The 14,894-nt window shown below is 61.4% G+C and overlaps 1 protein-coding gene across 1 annotated transcript in view; it reads right to left on the bottom strand.

The window, feature by feature from the left end:
- Positions 1-13,926, bottom strand: part of PIK3C2B (phosphatidylinositol-4-phosphate 3-kinase catalytic subunit type 2 beta) — a 29,045-nt gene extending 15,119 nt beyond the window's left edge. Inside the window, 9 exon segments of the mRNA XM_038162187.1 lie at positions 273-336; positions 681-760; positions 1,104-1,215; positions 4,837-4,957; positions 6,055-6,209; positions 6,580-6,680; positions 7,317-7,715; positions 7,717-8,222; positions 13,875-13,926. Coding sequence (XP_038018115.1) covers positions 273-336; positions 681-760; positions 1,104-1,215; positions 4,837-4,957; positions 6,055-6,209; positions 6,580-6,680; positions 7,317-7,715; positions 7,717-8,181 — 1,497 coding nt within the window. The 5' untranslated portion in view covers positions 8,182-8,222; positions 13,875-13,926.
- Positions 13,927-14,894: the final 968 nt, after the last annotated feature.

Raw genomic sequence — 14,894 nt, 5'->3', positions numbered from 1 at the left:
AATTATTAATGATCTTCTGTTCCTGGCCAGTGAGCGTCCCTGCATGGCTGAGAAAATTCCATCATCCCGTGGGGAGATGCTCCGCCCAGGGGAGGAGCCAAGCATTCCCACCTGGATACACTCTGGGGTTTGGGACACCACAGCAGCCTTTGTCCACTGCGTTCCCAGAGGATCAGAACCCCCCAAACCCCCCCCAAACTCCCCAAACCCCCCCCAAACTCCCCAAACCCCCCCAAACCCCCCCAAACCCCCAAAGCCATCGCTGGCCTCACCTCGGCCGCCAGGAACGCGTCCACCTCGTTGTGGAAGGTGTCGAAGAGGAGACTCAGGGCCTGCCTGGGGGACAGGGGACAGCGCTCAGCCCCATCCAGGGACACATGGGGACACGTGGGGACAGTTCCCCTGGGTGGGCACTGGGGACAGTGCCACCGTGTGTCCCCCACTTGGTGGCAACTGGGGACAATGCCACTGTGCCACCCCCTGGGTGGGGACTGGGGACAGTGCCACCGTGCCATCCCCTGGGCTGGGTGGGGATTGGGGACAGTGCCATCGTGCCCCTCCGGGTGGAATTGGGGACAGTGCCGCCGTGCCATCCCCTGGGCTGGGTGGGGACTGGGGACAGTGCCATCGTGCCCCTCCGGGTGGAATTGGGGACAGTGCCACCGTGTCCCCAGCCCTACCTGCTGATGGTCTGTTTGATGGGTCGCTCCTGCAGGTGGATGTGGTGGTTGAGGGTGGACGGGCTCTGGTCATCGCTGGCCTGGGGACACAGAGAGGCTGAGCGGGGACGCAGGGAGGTGACATCGACCCCTCGGTGTGACACTGACCCCGCGGTGTCCCAGGGAGATGACACCAACCCCACGGTGTCCCAGGGTGGTGACACCGACCCTGTGGTGTCCCAGGGAGCTGACACTGACCCCTCGGTGTGACACCGACCCCTCCGTGTCCCAGGGAGGTGACACTGACCCCCTGGTGTGACACTGACCCCTCAATGTCCCAGGGTGCTGACACTGACCCTGTGGTGTCCCAGGGTGGTGACACCAACCCCTCAGTGTTCCAGGGAGGTGACACGGACCCCGGTGTCCCCGGGAGGTGACACGCACCGTGCGGGCCAGGTCGCTGCGCACCGCGTTCCTCCGGAGCAGCTGCAGCCGGATGTCGATGTCGAATTTCCTGCAGTGCTGGATGTGCTCGTGGCTGCCCAGCGCGTGTTTGCTGTGGGGACAGGGCCACAGGCTCAGCCCCCACCCCAAAAACCAGCCTGAGAGCCCCAAAATCCTGCCTGAGACCCCCAAAATCCTGCCTGGCTCCCCAAAATCCTGCCTGAGACCAAAATCCTGCCTGGAGCCAAAATCCTGCTGGAGCCAAAATCCTGCTCCTGTCTGGAGCCAAAATCCTGCCTGGCTCCCCAAAATCCTGCCTGAGACCCCCAAAATCCTGCCTGGCTGCCCCAAAATCCCACCTGAGAGCTCCAAAATCCCACCTGAGCACACCAAAATCCCGCCTGAGAGCCCCAAAATCCTGCCTGGCTGCCCCAAAATCCTGCCTGAGACCCCCAAAATCCTGCCTGAGAGCCCCAAAATCCCACCTGAGAGCTCCAAAATCCTGCCTGGCTGCCCCAAAATCCCACCTGAGCACACCAAAATCCCGCCTGAGAGCCCCAAAATCCTGCCTGGCTGCCCCAAAATCCCCTGGCCAGGCAGCCTTGGCTGGGGTTCACAGTGAGGCTGGACTTCCAGCAGGGCTGGGTGAACTTGTGGCTGTCCAACATGAGGGGACAACCCCACAGGCTCATGCCACACCCCAAAATCCCACCTGGGTGCCCCAAAATCCCACCTGAAATCCCCCAGCCAGGCACTCTTGGGATGGGCTCAGAGCGAGGCTGAACTTCCTGCGGGGCTGGGTGGGCTCGTGCCTGCCAAATGTGCAGGGAGAGCTCCACAGGCTCATCCCACACCCCAAAATCCCGCCTGGGGTGCCCCAAAATCCCGCCTGGGGTGCCCCAAAATCCCCTGGTCAGGCAGCCTTGGCTTGGGTTCATAGGGAGAAGGGGCTTTAGCAGGGCTGGGTGAACTTGTGGTCATCCAACATGAAGGGACAGCCCCAGAGACTCATCCCACACCCCAAAATCCCGCCTGGGTGCCCCAAAATCCCGTCTGGGGTGCCCCAAAATCCCCTGGCCAGGCAGCCTTGGCTGGGGTTCACAGTGAAACCAGACTTCCAGCAGGGCTGGGTGAACTCATGCCTGCCAAACGTGCAGGGAGAGCTCTGCACACTCATCCCACACCCCAAAATCCCACCTGGGGTGCCCCAAAATCCCACCTGGGGTGCCCCATCCCGATATCCCCCAGCCAGGCAGCCTTGGCCGGGGCTCAGGGTGGCCGCCCTGCCTGCACAGGGACCTTTGTGGCACCAGGAAATCCAGAGAATGAGGAATTGTTCTCCCTCCTTCCCCTCCGGAGCCGGCCCGGCCTGCCAGGACCTGCCCAGGGATCCGTGGGAAGCAGGGCACGGAGCTGGGAGTGGGACTGGGGGGGATTCTGGAGCTGGGAATGGCAGGGGGGATTCTGGAGCTGGGAATGGCAGGGGGGATTCTGGAGATGGGAATGAGAGGGGGGATTCTGGAGCTGGGAATGGCAGGGGGGATTCTGGAGCTGGGAATGAGAGGGGGGATTCTGGAGCTGGGAATGACAGGGGGGATTCTGGAGCTGGGAATGACAGAGGGGATTCTGGAGCTGAGAATGACAGGGGGGATTCTGGAGCTGGGAATGACAAGGAAAACCCTGGAGCTGGGAATGACAGGGGGAATTCTGAAGCTGGGAATGACAGGAGGAATTCTGGAACTTGGAATGACAAAAAGAACCCTGGAGCAGGGAATGACAAGGAAAACCCTGGAGCTGGGAATGACAAGGAAAGCCCTGGAGCTGGGAACGACGGGGAGGGGGAATTCTGGAGCTGGGAATGACAGGGAGAACCCTGGAGCTGGGAATGACAGCCTGGCTCCCCCATGCAGCCCCGTTCCTTGGCTGGCTCTGGGCAGCAGGAGCCGACTGAGGCCTGGGTAAATCCCACGGGAATCCTGTGCCAGCAGCTCGGGATGTGAGCGGAGCCCCAGGGCCTGCCTGGCTCTTCAGGGAGGGTTTTGGCACTTCCAGCATCTCCTCGGCCACAAAAGGGGCTTTGTGTCCCAGGGCTTCCCCAGAGGAGCGGGGAAATGTCCTTCGGGGTCTGCTCCCTGCCCCAAAAGGGGATCATTCCTTTGGGAATGCCAGCCCACAGCCCCAGGGCCGCTGGGCCCATCTGGACACAGCTGGACACATCTGCTGGGGCTGCTTGGCACCACAAGGGCTTGGCACCCCTGGGAACAGCCCCTTTGGTGGCCCTGCAGCCCCTCGAGGTGGCCTTGAAGCCCCTTTCGGCACCACAAGAGTTCAGCACCCTTGGGAGCCCCTTTGGTGGCCCTGAAGCCTCCTTGGGGTGTCCCTAACTCCCCTTTCGGTGACCCTGAATCCCCTTTGGGTGTCCCTGAACCCCCTCTTTGGTGTCCCTGAACCCCCTTTGGGTGTCCCTGATCCCCCTTTGGGTGACCTTGATCCCCTTTGGGTGACCCTGAACCTCCTTTGGGTGTCGCTAACTCCCCTTTGGGTGTCCCTGATCCCCCTTAGGGTGTCCCTGACTCCCCTTAGGGTGGCCCTGAAGCCCCTGGAGGTGCCGGGAGCAGCTCTGGGCTCCCTCTCCCGATCCCAAACCCATTCCCAGGCGTCCCTTTGGGTCCCGATCCAGCTCCAGGGCAGCTCTCCAGCAGCAGGAGCTGCCTCCAGCCCTGGGACAGGCCAGGGACGCCGTGGCTGCTGCTCCTCCCTCTGCACAGAGCTCTGCAAAGCCCCAAACTCCCCGGAAAACCAGAATTCCTCCAGGAAGGGCAGCGAGGCAAGCCGGGATGGGATCCACTTTGCCCATCCCTGATGTTCCTGAGCCCCCCAAATCCCTCTCCCACCTTCTCCTGGGATTTATCCAGGGCTGGGATTTATCCGGGCTCCTCTCCCTGACACGGCTTTTACAGAATTCTCCTCCAAAAAGCATTTTTGGCAGCCCCCAGCTGGTTTTCCAAGGGGTTGGGGGTCAGCCTGACCAGGAATGACATTCCCAAGACATTCCCGACGAGCTGCTTTTGGCAGGAGCAGTTCCAGAGGCAGGAAAAGGAGCTGAGAAGTTCCTGCTGTGCTCCCTGGGATCAACCCTGGGCGTTCATCTCACCCTGCAGCTCCTGCCATGGATTTCCCCTGCTTTTTTTCCCTGTTTTTTTCCCATTTTATTCCATTTTCCTTGCTTTTCCCCTGGTTTTAACCTATTTTTTCTCTTTTTTTCCTGTTTTTTCCCTGATTTTCCTGATTTCCCCCTGGTTTTTCCCTGATTTTTCCTGGTTTCCTCCTGATTTTTCCCTGATTTTTCAGTGTTTTTCCCCCATTTTTTCTGGTTTTTCCCTGGTTTTCCCCTGGGTTTTTTTCTCTGCTTTTCCCCTATTTTTCCCTGATTTTCCTCTGTTTTTTCCCCTGCTTTTCCCCTATTTTTCCCTGTTTTCCCCGTTCTTTTCCATTTTCCCTATTTTCTCCTATTTTTTCCATTCTCCCTGTATTTCCCCTTTTTTTCTTCATTTCCCCCCTGTTTTCCCATTTTTCCTCCATTTTCCCCTTGGTTTTCCCCTGTTTTTCCCTATTTTTCCCCCTGTTTTTTCCCTATTTCCCCCCATTCCCTCCTGGTTTTTTTCCCCTATTTTTCCCCATTTCCCCCTGTTTTTTCCCCTGTTTTTCCCCTGTTTTTCCCTGGGCCACTCACTTCTGCAGGAATTCCTCCAGGCCGCAGATTTTGAGCAGGAAATCCTCGACGTCCACGGCGTGGAGCTCGTCGTGGGTGTAGCACAGGGCCTGGTAGATCAGCAGGTCCACGGTGGAGGAGCCTGGGGGGACAGGAACGGCCCCTGAACCCTCGGGAATGGTGGGGATGGTGGGATTGGGGAATGGTGGGAATGGTGGGGATGGTGGGATTGGGGAATGGTGGGGATGGGGGAATGGTGGGATTGGGGAATGGTGGGAATGGTGGGAATGGGGGAATGGTGGGGATGGTGGGATTGGGGAATGGTGGGGAATGGGGAATGGTGGGGATGGGGGAATGGTGGGGATGGTGGGCATGGGGGAATGGTGGGAATGGTGGGAATGGTGGGATTGGGGAATGGTGGGGATGGTGGGATTGGGGAATGGTGGGGATGGTGGGATTGGGGAATGGTGGGGATGGGGGAATGGTGGGGATGAGGAATGGTTGGGATGGGGAATGGTTGGGATGGGGAATGGTGGGGATGAGGAATGGTGGGGATGGTGGGATTGGTGGGGATGAGGAATGGTGGGGATGGTGGGGATGGTGGGATTGGGGAATGGTGGGGATGGGGGAATGGTGGGATTGGGGAATGGTGGGAATGGTGGGAATGGGGGAATGGTGGGGATGGTGGGATTGGGGAATGGTGGGGATGTTGGGATTGGGGAATGGTGGGGATGGTGGGAATGGGGAATGGTGGGGATGGTGGGAATGGGGGAATGGTGGGATTGGTGGGAATGGTGGGGAGGGAGGGGATGGTGGGGGTGGGGAGAATGGAGGAATGGTGGGGATGGTCGGGATGCTGGGAATGGTGGGGATGGTGGGAACAATGGGAATGGTGGGGATGGAGGGGATGAGGGAACGGTAGGGATGGGGGAATGGTGGAATTGGTGGGATTAGTGAGGATGGGAGAATGGTGAGGATAGGTGAATAGGGGAATGGTGGGAATGGTGGGAATGGAGGGATTGGGGAATGGTGGGAATGGTGGGAACGGTGGGAATGGCGGGAATGGCGGGAATGGTGGGGATGGCGGGGATTGGGAGAATGGCGAGAATGGTGGGAATGTCAGGAGCAGTGGGAGCAGCAGGATTGGTGGGAACGGCGGGAACAGTGGGAATGGCGGGAACAGCGGGAATGTGGGAATTGCGCCTCCTCCCGCGGCCGGGGGCGGCACTGGGCACTCACAGTCGCAGGTGAAGGTCAGCGGCTCCCTCAGGCTGTCGCACAGCACCGTCACCTTCAGGCTGACGCCGTGGCCCGGCTGCTCCGGGCTCAGGTTCACCGCGTTCCACACCAAGCCCGAGCCGGAGCAGCCCCTGGAGCCGCAGCTGGAGCGCAGCCTGCGGGAGCGGGGACGGCTCAGGGGCCCTGCTGGGGCTGGGGGGGGTCTCCCACCCCAAAAATCACCGGGGTGGCCTGGAATCCCCTTTTGGCACCACGAGGGCTCGGCACCCCCGGGAACAGCCCCTTTTGGTGGCCCCGAATCCCCTCTGGGTGACCCTGAGTCCCCTTTTGTGGCCATGACACCCCTCTTGGTGGCCATGACACCCCTCTTGGTGGCCCTATATCCCCTTGGGGTGGCCCTGAATCCCCTTGGGGTGGCCCTGAGCCCCTGTTGGTGGCCCTGAATCCCTTCTGGGTGACCCTGAAGCCCCTTGGGGTGGCCCTGAACCCCCTTTGGATTGCTTTGGGGAGGTTTTGGGTACTCACACGTCCAGCATGTGACAGAACGCGGCCACCTCCTCGTCCCGCTCCTCGGACACCTCGAAGAGCTCATAGCCGTTGGCCAAGGAGTGGGGCCTGGGAGCCACCTGTGGGGCAGGGCACGAGCCCGTCACCTGGGGGCCACCCGCGGGCCCCACACCCCCATGGGGACCCCCAGACCAGCCGCTGGAGCAGCCTGTGCCACGCCACGGCCACCGGGGTGGGGACAGAGGTGGCCCTGCAGCGGGTGTGGGAGCTGTGGGCCAGCATGGGGGGAGTTTGGCTTGCCCATGGCTTGGAGACCCTCAGAGCCTCCCCAAAAGTGGCCATTCCCAGGGATATCCCGCAGGGAGGAGCAGCAGGATGGGCAGGGACTGTCCCCAGGCTGTGGGGGTGCTGCAGGGACACTGCCTGCTGCTGTCCCCAGCAGGGCAGGTGGCACTGCCGTGCCAGGTCTGACTCACAGACCCTTCAGTTTCGGGGTTTTGGGCAGGTCTGGCTCACAGGACCCTTCAGTTTTGGGGTTTTGGGCAGGTCTGGCTCAGTTTTGGGGCTCTGGGCAGTGCTGTCTCATGGGACGTCTCCGTGCTTGGATGCCTCTTCCCACATCCCATTCCGAGAAGCCACGATGACAGCACAAGGAGAACCCACCCAGAAGGACGCCCAGCTCCGGGACATCCCAGCTCTGAATTCCCAGCCCCATCCCTCCCCAGCTCCAATTCCCACCCCGGGAAGCTCCTCACCGGCTCCACGGAGATCCTGCGGTTCCTGTTGGCCGCCAGGTTCTTCCTGCTGCCCGCGCGGGCTCCGTAGGTGCGCGGGGGCACCTGGGGGGGCATGGTCTTGCTCCGTGCCACCGGCTTCCCGCTGGATTCCTTCTCCAGGATGCTCCTGCCTTCCTTCCAGCCCCGCGAGCCATCCCGCAGCACCTCGGACTCGTAGGTGGACTTGAGGTTGAGGCAGGTGATGGCGTCCACGCCGTAGGGATCCTCCTGGGAGATGCGGCGCCCCAAAAGCTTGTCCTGGGCCACCGAGAACATGTTGATGTCCCTGGGCTGGCCCTGGCCCTTGGGGGACAGCGGGGACGCCTTCCCCGAGCGCTGGCCGCCCTCGGGACAGCCCCACAGCGGGTGCCGCGGGGGGCAGCGGGGGCGGCGAGAGCTTTTTGGGGGAACCGCCGCCCTCGTGGGGCTCGGAGCCGTTGAGGGGCTCCCCGAGGAAATCCCGCTGGGAGCCCTCGAAGATGAGCAGGTAATCCCCGCTCAGGGGGCCCTTCCAGGGCTGCGGCTCCGGCCGGGGCGGGCTGGGCCCGGGCGGCGCTTGGGGACCCTCGGGGACATTGGGGACGGCGCGGCCGAGCGCGGGGTCGGAGCCGGAGAGCCCCCGCGCCGCCTTGATGGCGTTCCTGTCCACGGGGTCGTCCCAGGAGATGAGGGAGCGCTCCTGGAGCTGCTCCTTCCTGGCCCGGCTCTCCTCCTTGTCCTGGCGCAGGCGGGATAAGGCGTCGTACTCCATCTGCAGCGCCTCGGCCAGCGCCAGCTCCTTGCGGCTCAGCCCCACCGACTCCAGCGCCGGCCACTGCTCGCCGGGGCCGCGGCGGCGCGACATCCTGCCGGGACCGGCGTCAGGAGAACGGCATCCTGCTGCTCCTGGAACCGGGACGGACGGCGTTAACGGGTGGCGGCCATGGGCGCTGGGAGCGGGGAAAGGTGTGGGGTTGATGCTGGGAATGGGGCAAGGTGTGGGGTTGATGTTGGGAGTGGGGAAAGGTGTGGGATTGATGCTGGGAATGGGGAAAGGTGTGGGATTAATGGATGGGTGCCATGGATTCTGGAAGTGGGGAATGGTCTGGGGTTGATGCTGGGAATGAGGAAAGGTGTGGGATTAATGGATGGGTGCCATGGATTCTGGGAATGGGGAAGGGTGTGGGGTTGATGTTGGGAGTGGGGAAAGGTGTGGGATTGGTGTTGGGAGTCGGGAAAGGTGTGGGGTTGATGCTGGGAATGGGGAAAGGTGTGGGGTTGGTGTTGGGAGTGGGGAAAGGTGTGGGTTTAATGGATGGGTGCCATGGATTCTGGAAGTGGGGAATGGTCTGGGGTTGATGCTGGGAATGGGGAAAGGTGTGGGATTAATGGATGGGTGCCATGGATTCTGGGAATGGGGAAAGGTGTGGGTTTAACGGATGGGTGCCATGGATTCTGGGAATGGGGAAAGGTGTGGGATTGATGCTAGGAATGCTTCCCTCCCAGGGAAGGATTTATTCCCAACATCCCCTCCAAACCAGCACAGGGCATCCTGGAATGCTTTGGGTTGGAATTCCCAGGGAATCCGTGGCTGCCCCTGGATCCCTGGGAGCCCCCAAGGCTGGATGGGGTTTGGAGCACCCTGGGACCATGGGAAGTGTCCCTGCCATGGCAGGGCTGGGAATGGGATGATCCTTAGGATCTTCCAGCCTGAACCATTCCATGATTCCATAAAAAAAATCTCAGTTTCAGGACTCCAGACTCATTCCCAGCCTGCAAATCCCCCCAGAATCCGTGGCTGCCCCATCCCTGGGAGTGTCCAAGGCCGGGTTTGGAGCACCCTGGGATGATGGATGGACTATCCCAAGGTCCTTTCCCACCCCCTGGAATCTCTGGGATAAGGAAGGCCGGGCCGGCTCAGCCCTTCCTGTGTGCCTGGAAAAAGGGAAACGAGCGGGGGCCCAGCAGGGCCAGGGGGTAAAAATAAAAATTGGGCTGCAGCTGCTGCTGCTTCCCCTTCCCAGGATCCCACGGACACCAGGCAGGGAAGGGGCTGAGCTGGAATCCCAACTTTTTTCCCCAAAGGACAAAACCTGCCCCAGATTTGGGGAGGGCAGTGGGATCAGCTGGGGCTGAGCCACCCCAAACCCCAGGAGGCAGCGCCAGCGCCGTGGTTTTATAAAAATCCCAATGATTTGAGGAAAAAAACAAAATCACCCCCTGGCAGCAAATCCAGGGATCTTTAAGGCAGAACGGGAAAGGAGAGAATGGGAAGGAAGGGATGAGGGTGCTGAGGGGGCAGCTCCCAGCTCTCATTTCGGGAGAGGGAACTGGGAATGGCCTGGAAGAGCCAGGAAATTTCTGGATCTCACGGATATTCCCCAGAACCCACCCAGGCACTGCTCAGCTCTAAAAACCAGCAGCAGGGACCCCCAGGTTTTGGGGTTCTGGGCAGGTTTGGCTCATGGCACCTCCTGTTTTTGGGATTATGGACAGGTTTGGCTCATGAGACCTCCAGGTTTTGGGGTTTGGATGGGTTTCCCTCATGGCACCTCCAGTTTTTGGGGTTTGGATGGGTTTGGCTCATGGCACCTCCTGTTTTTGGGGTTTTGGATGGGTTTCCCTCATGGCACCTCCTGTTTTTGGGGTTTGGATGGGTTTGGCTCATGGCACCTCCAGGTTTTGGGGTTCTGGGTAGGTTTGGCTCATGGCACCTCCTGTTTTTGGGGTTTTGGATGGGTTTCCCTCAAGGCACCTCCTGTTTTTGGGGTTCAGGTGAGGTCTGGCTCCCGTGGCCCCCCAGGCTCTCCTCTGCCCCACACAGGGCTCTGTTGATGCCCCAATTCAGGGTCAAAAGGGGTCACTCCCCCTTCCCAGTAACCACAAATATTTTCCTGCCATCACCATGCCCACTTTGGGGAAAGCAGGAAAACCCTAAATCCCAAACCACCAGACCCAGGAGAGGCCTGGGAGCTCCCCCAGCCCCACGAGTGGCCCCCAGTGACCAGTGGCCACCTGCCCCCAGCCCAGGGTGTCCCCAGGCTGCTCCTGGGGTTGTTTTTATCCTCCTGACCCCGAGCTCTGCAGCTCCAGATGGTTCCTAATGAGCTCCACAATTCCCGCAGGATTTGTCCCTTTCCAGGTCCCTCTCAGCCCCCCAGCACCAGCTCATCCAGGGATTTTGGTGCTTTCCAGCTGGAAAAAGTGGCTCCGGGGGGTGCTGAGAGGTTGGGAATGTTCCCTTCCCTGGCATTTCGGGCCCTCCTGGCAGCTGTGGCTTTTTCCTGGAAAAGCAGAAATCCCAAAAGCTGGAAGCCCAACAGAGGAAAATCTGCTTTTAACCCAAAAGCAACAAAGTCCCGGCTGGATTTTGCGGCCGACGAAGCCACAGCTCCGCGCTGCTCTCCAAGACAAACATCTGCATCCCGCTGGAGCGTGTGGGGCTGGGATTGCCACGGGAATGGGGCGGGAATGGGGCGGGAATGGGGCGGGAATGGGGTTTGACCCCACAGAGCCGAGGAAAGCCCTGCTTGGGGGTCTTGCCGCCACCAGGGGATGTCACTGGGGTTGGGGACACCGTGAGCAGGTGGCTCAGCCCCTTCCCTTCCCAGAAGGAGCAAAAAAATCCCATGGAAAAGCCCCAAAATCGCCCTGCAGGTGCTGGTGCAGGAGCAGGAAGTGATCCCTGCTGCTCCAGGAATTCGATGGGAATTTATTGGGGATTTATTGGGGATTTAATGGGAATTTAATGGGAATTTATTGGGGATTTAATTGGAAATTAATGAGAATTTATTGGGGATTTAATGGGAATTTAATGGGAATTTATTGGGGATTTATTGGGGATTTATTGGGGATTTTAATGGGGATTTAATGGGAATTTTAATGGGAATTTTAATGGTGCCGTGGTTAAAGGGGGCTCTGGAGCCACCCTGATCCCTGATCCTGGGCAGGATCCCATGGGATCCCATGGCCAGGGATGGGATCCCGGGGGCTCCTTGAGCACCCCCATCCCTCCCCTCTCCCCTCAGGATCCCACCTGTGGGGCAGGGGGGTGACAGAGCCCCCCCTTTTAAAGAGACCCCATGGTGTCCCCATGGTGTCCCCACAGTGTCCCCAAGCAGCTCCAGAGCCCGCCCCGACCCCGGGGCCACCTGCTGTCCCTGTGCCCGTGTCACACCCACGCCCGGACCCTCGGAATCTCCCACCCCCCCTCGGGGCCGGGGTTTTGGGGGGCAGGGCCACCCCCGGGGGACGCTGGAGGTGGCGTCACGCTGTCCCCGATGCCACCACCCGTGTCCTATGCAAATCCCGGCTTCCTCCTGCCACCCACCCGGGGACAGGAGGGGCTGGAGCCCTAAAAACGCCCCAAAAGCAGCACAGAAACACCCCAAAAGCACCCCAAAACGCTTTTGGAGCCACAGATGGATCCATCGATCCCAAATCCAGCAGTCTGGAAGGGAAAAAGGGATGCAGGGAGGACTGGGATCATCCCAGGGAGCACTGGGATCATCATCCCAGGGATGTGGGGAGCACTGGGATCATCATCCCAGGGATGTGGGGAGCACTGGGATCATCATCCCAGGGATGTGGGGAGCACTGGGATCATCGTCCCAGGGATGTGGGGAGTAGTGGGATCATCATCCCAGGGATGTGGGGAGCACTGGGATCATCATCCCAGGGATGCGGGGAGCACTGGGATCATCATCCCAGGGATGTGGGGAGTACTGGGATCATCCCAGGGATGTGGGGAGTACTGGGATCATCCCAGGGTGCACCCCAAACCCTTTTAGGGTCCCATAACCCTCACCAGGCCCATCCCAGTCTGGAATGGGAAGCTCATCCCACAGGATTCCCATATCATTCCCGTGTCCTTCCCGTGCCATTCCCGAGTTCCCAAGGACACGCTGGGGCCGGACACACGGAAAGCTGGGGTGGCCCTGGGAATGCTGCTGCCCCTCAGGGATCCCCAAACCTTTCCAGGCCCTGGCTTTGCACAGCCCTTCCCTGATCCAGGGGTATCCCTGTGCTCCGGCTGGCACATCCCGGAGCATCCCGGTGAATCCCAGTACATCCCAGTGAACCCCAGTGCATCCCAGTGAATCCCGACCAATCCCAGTCCATCCCAGTGAACCCCAGTGAATCCTGGCGCATTCTGGTGTATCCCAGTCCATCCCAGTGAACCCCAGTGAATCCTGGTGCATTCTGGTGTATCCCAGTCCATCCCGGTGCATCCCAGTCCCGCTCCCACGTGGAGCACCTGCTCCCACTGCAGCAGGCTGGGAATTCCCGGCTGCAGGGCTGGAAGGGGCCGATCCTCCAGATCCTCCGGATCCTCCGGATCCTCCAGATCTTCTCCCCAGCCTCCCTCTGGAATTTAGGGTTGTGCTCCGAGGTGGGGCAGGTGCCTGGCTGGGGCGGTTACCCCGGGAAATCCGGGATAGGCGGGTTCCTCACCCCACAGCTCCCTGTTATCCCGTTCCTCCCACTTTGAGAGGGAAAGGATCGATTTCCCTGGGAACACCAGGCTCCAGGAACATTCCCTCACCCCCCAGCTCCCTGTTCTCCCATCCCTGCTGCTCTGGGAAGGCAGGATGGATTTTCCTGGGAACACCAGGCTCCAGGAACATTCCCTCACCCCCCAGCTCCCTGTTCTCCCGTCCCTGCCGCTCTGGGAAGGAAGGATCGATTTTCCCGGTCACGCTGGTGCTCATGGAGCCGGGCCCAGAAGCCGGGAACAATCCCAGCCGTGCTCGGCCTCGCACACACGAGCAGGGAGTCCCTGGAGCTCCAAGGGGAGCAGCTCCCAAACCTCGGGAATTCGCGACCCACGAGCATTCCCGCAGCTTTGGGATCCGCAGGGGAGCAGGGATCCAGGATCCCACCAGCATCCACACCAGAGCCTCCTGCCCCTAAAACCGTGGGGGTTTAGGGCTGGGATTGAGCCGACCCTGCTCGGCCTCACACCACGGCTGGCCTGTCCCTGTCCCTGTCCCTGTCCCTGCCCCTGTCCCTGTCCCTGTCCCTGTCCCTGTCCCTGTCCTCAGCCACTGATCCAAAGGGTGGCATCCCTGCCCAGGGCAGGAGGTGAGGACCACAGGGTCCAAAACCAAAAACCAAGACCAAAACCACTCCAGGATTCCGTGATCCTCGTCCCCATCCCTTCCCTATTTCTGTCCCCATCGCTGTCCCTGCTCCTGCCCCGCCGGGAGGGGACAGGACCCCAACCCCCCCCCGTCCCCGTCGCCCAACTTCGCCGTTCCTCGGGCGTTCCTCTCATTGTTCCAAACCCCCCAAATTCCCGAGGGGACATTCCGAGACCCCCGACCCCTCCGCGTGCCCTGGGAAGGGGCAGCGCCGCGCTCCCCCCGCTCCCTTCGGGGCTTCCCTGGATGAGCCGCAGCTCCTGGGAAGCTCCGGGAAGGCGAGCGGCACCCGCATCTCCCCCGGGAGGGGGAATTACGGATCCACAGCCCAACATTTCAATGGAAAAGATCATTTTTTAGCAGGGAAACCCCGGGACGAGCCGAGCAGAGCCCCCCGCTCCCTCCGCGGCCCTACCTGCTCCGAGCGGCTGCGGCGGCGGCGGCGGGGCCGGGGGGATGCGGGAGGAGCCGGGGGGAGGCGGGAGGAGCCGGGGGGAAGCGGGAGGAGCCGGGGGGAGGCGGGAGGAGCCGGGGGGATGCGGGAGGAGCCGGAGGGAAGCGGGAGGAGCCGGGGGGATGCGGGAGGAGCCGGAGGGAGGCGGGAGCTCCGCGGCGGAGGCGGCGGACAATGGCGGGCTCAGCGCGGGGCGGTGCGGGGCCATCTCCCGGCCGCGCTCCGCATTGCACGGAGCCCCGGCTGGTGTCCCCCGGTGTCCCCCTGAATGTCCCCGAGATGCTTCTCTTTATACAGAACCCCGGCTGGTGTCCCCCGGTGTCCCCCTGAAGGTCCCCGAGATGCTTCTCTTTATACAGAACCCCGGCTGGTGTCCCCCGGTGTCCCCCTGAAGGTCCCCGAGATGCTTCTCTTTATACAGAACCCCGGCTGGTGTCCCCCGGTGTCCCCCTGAAGGTCCCCGAGATGCTTCTCTTTATACAGAACCCCGGCTGGTGTCCCCCGGTGTCCCCCTGCATGTCCCCAAGATGGTCCTCCTTATACAGACCCCCCGCTGGTGTCCCCCGGTGTCCCCCTGAATGTCCTCAGGGTGTTCCTCTTTACACAGAGCCCCGGCTGGTGTCCCCCTGAATGTCCCCGAGATGCTCCTTATTGCGCAGAGCCCCGGCTGGTGTCCCCCGGTGTCTCCCTGCATGTCCCCAAGATGGTCCTCCTTATACAGACCCCCCGCTGGTGTCCCCCGGTGTCCCCCTGAATGTCCCCGGGGTGTTCCTCATCGCACAGAGCCCCGGCTGGTGTCCCCCGGTGTCCCCCTGAATGTCCCCGGGGTGTTCCTCATCGCACAGAGCCCCAGCTGGTGTCCCCCGGTGTCCCCCTGAAGGTCCCCGGGGTGTTCCCGGTGTCCCTCCGCATTGCACAGAGCCTGGGCTCATCCCTCGCGGTGTCCCCCGGTGTCCCCCCGTGTCCCCAGCACGCTCCGGC

The sequence above is a fragment of the Motacilla alba genome, chromosome 26 (genome assembly GCF_015832195.1).
Source record: "Motacilla alba alba isolate MOTALB_02 chromosome 26, Motacilla_alba_V1.0_pri, whole genome shotgun sequence".
NCBI lineage: Eukaryota > Metazoa > Chordata > Aves > Passeriformes > Motacillidae > Motacilla > Motacilla alba.
This window is presented reverse-complemented; position numbering and strand designations above follow the sequence as displayed.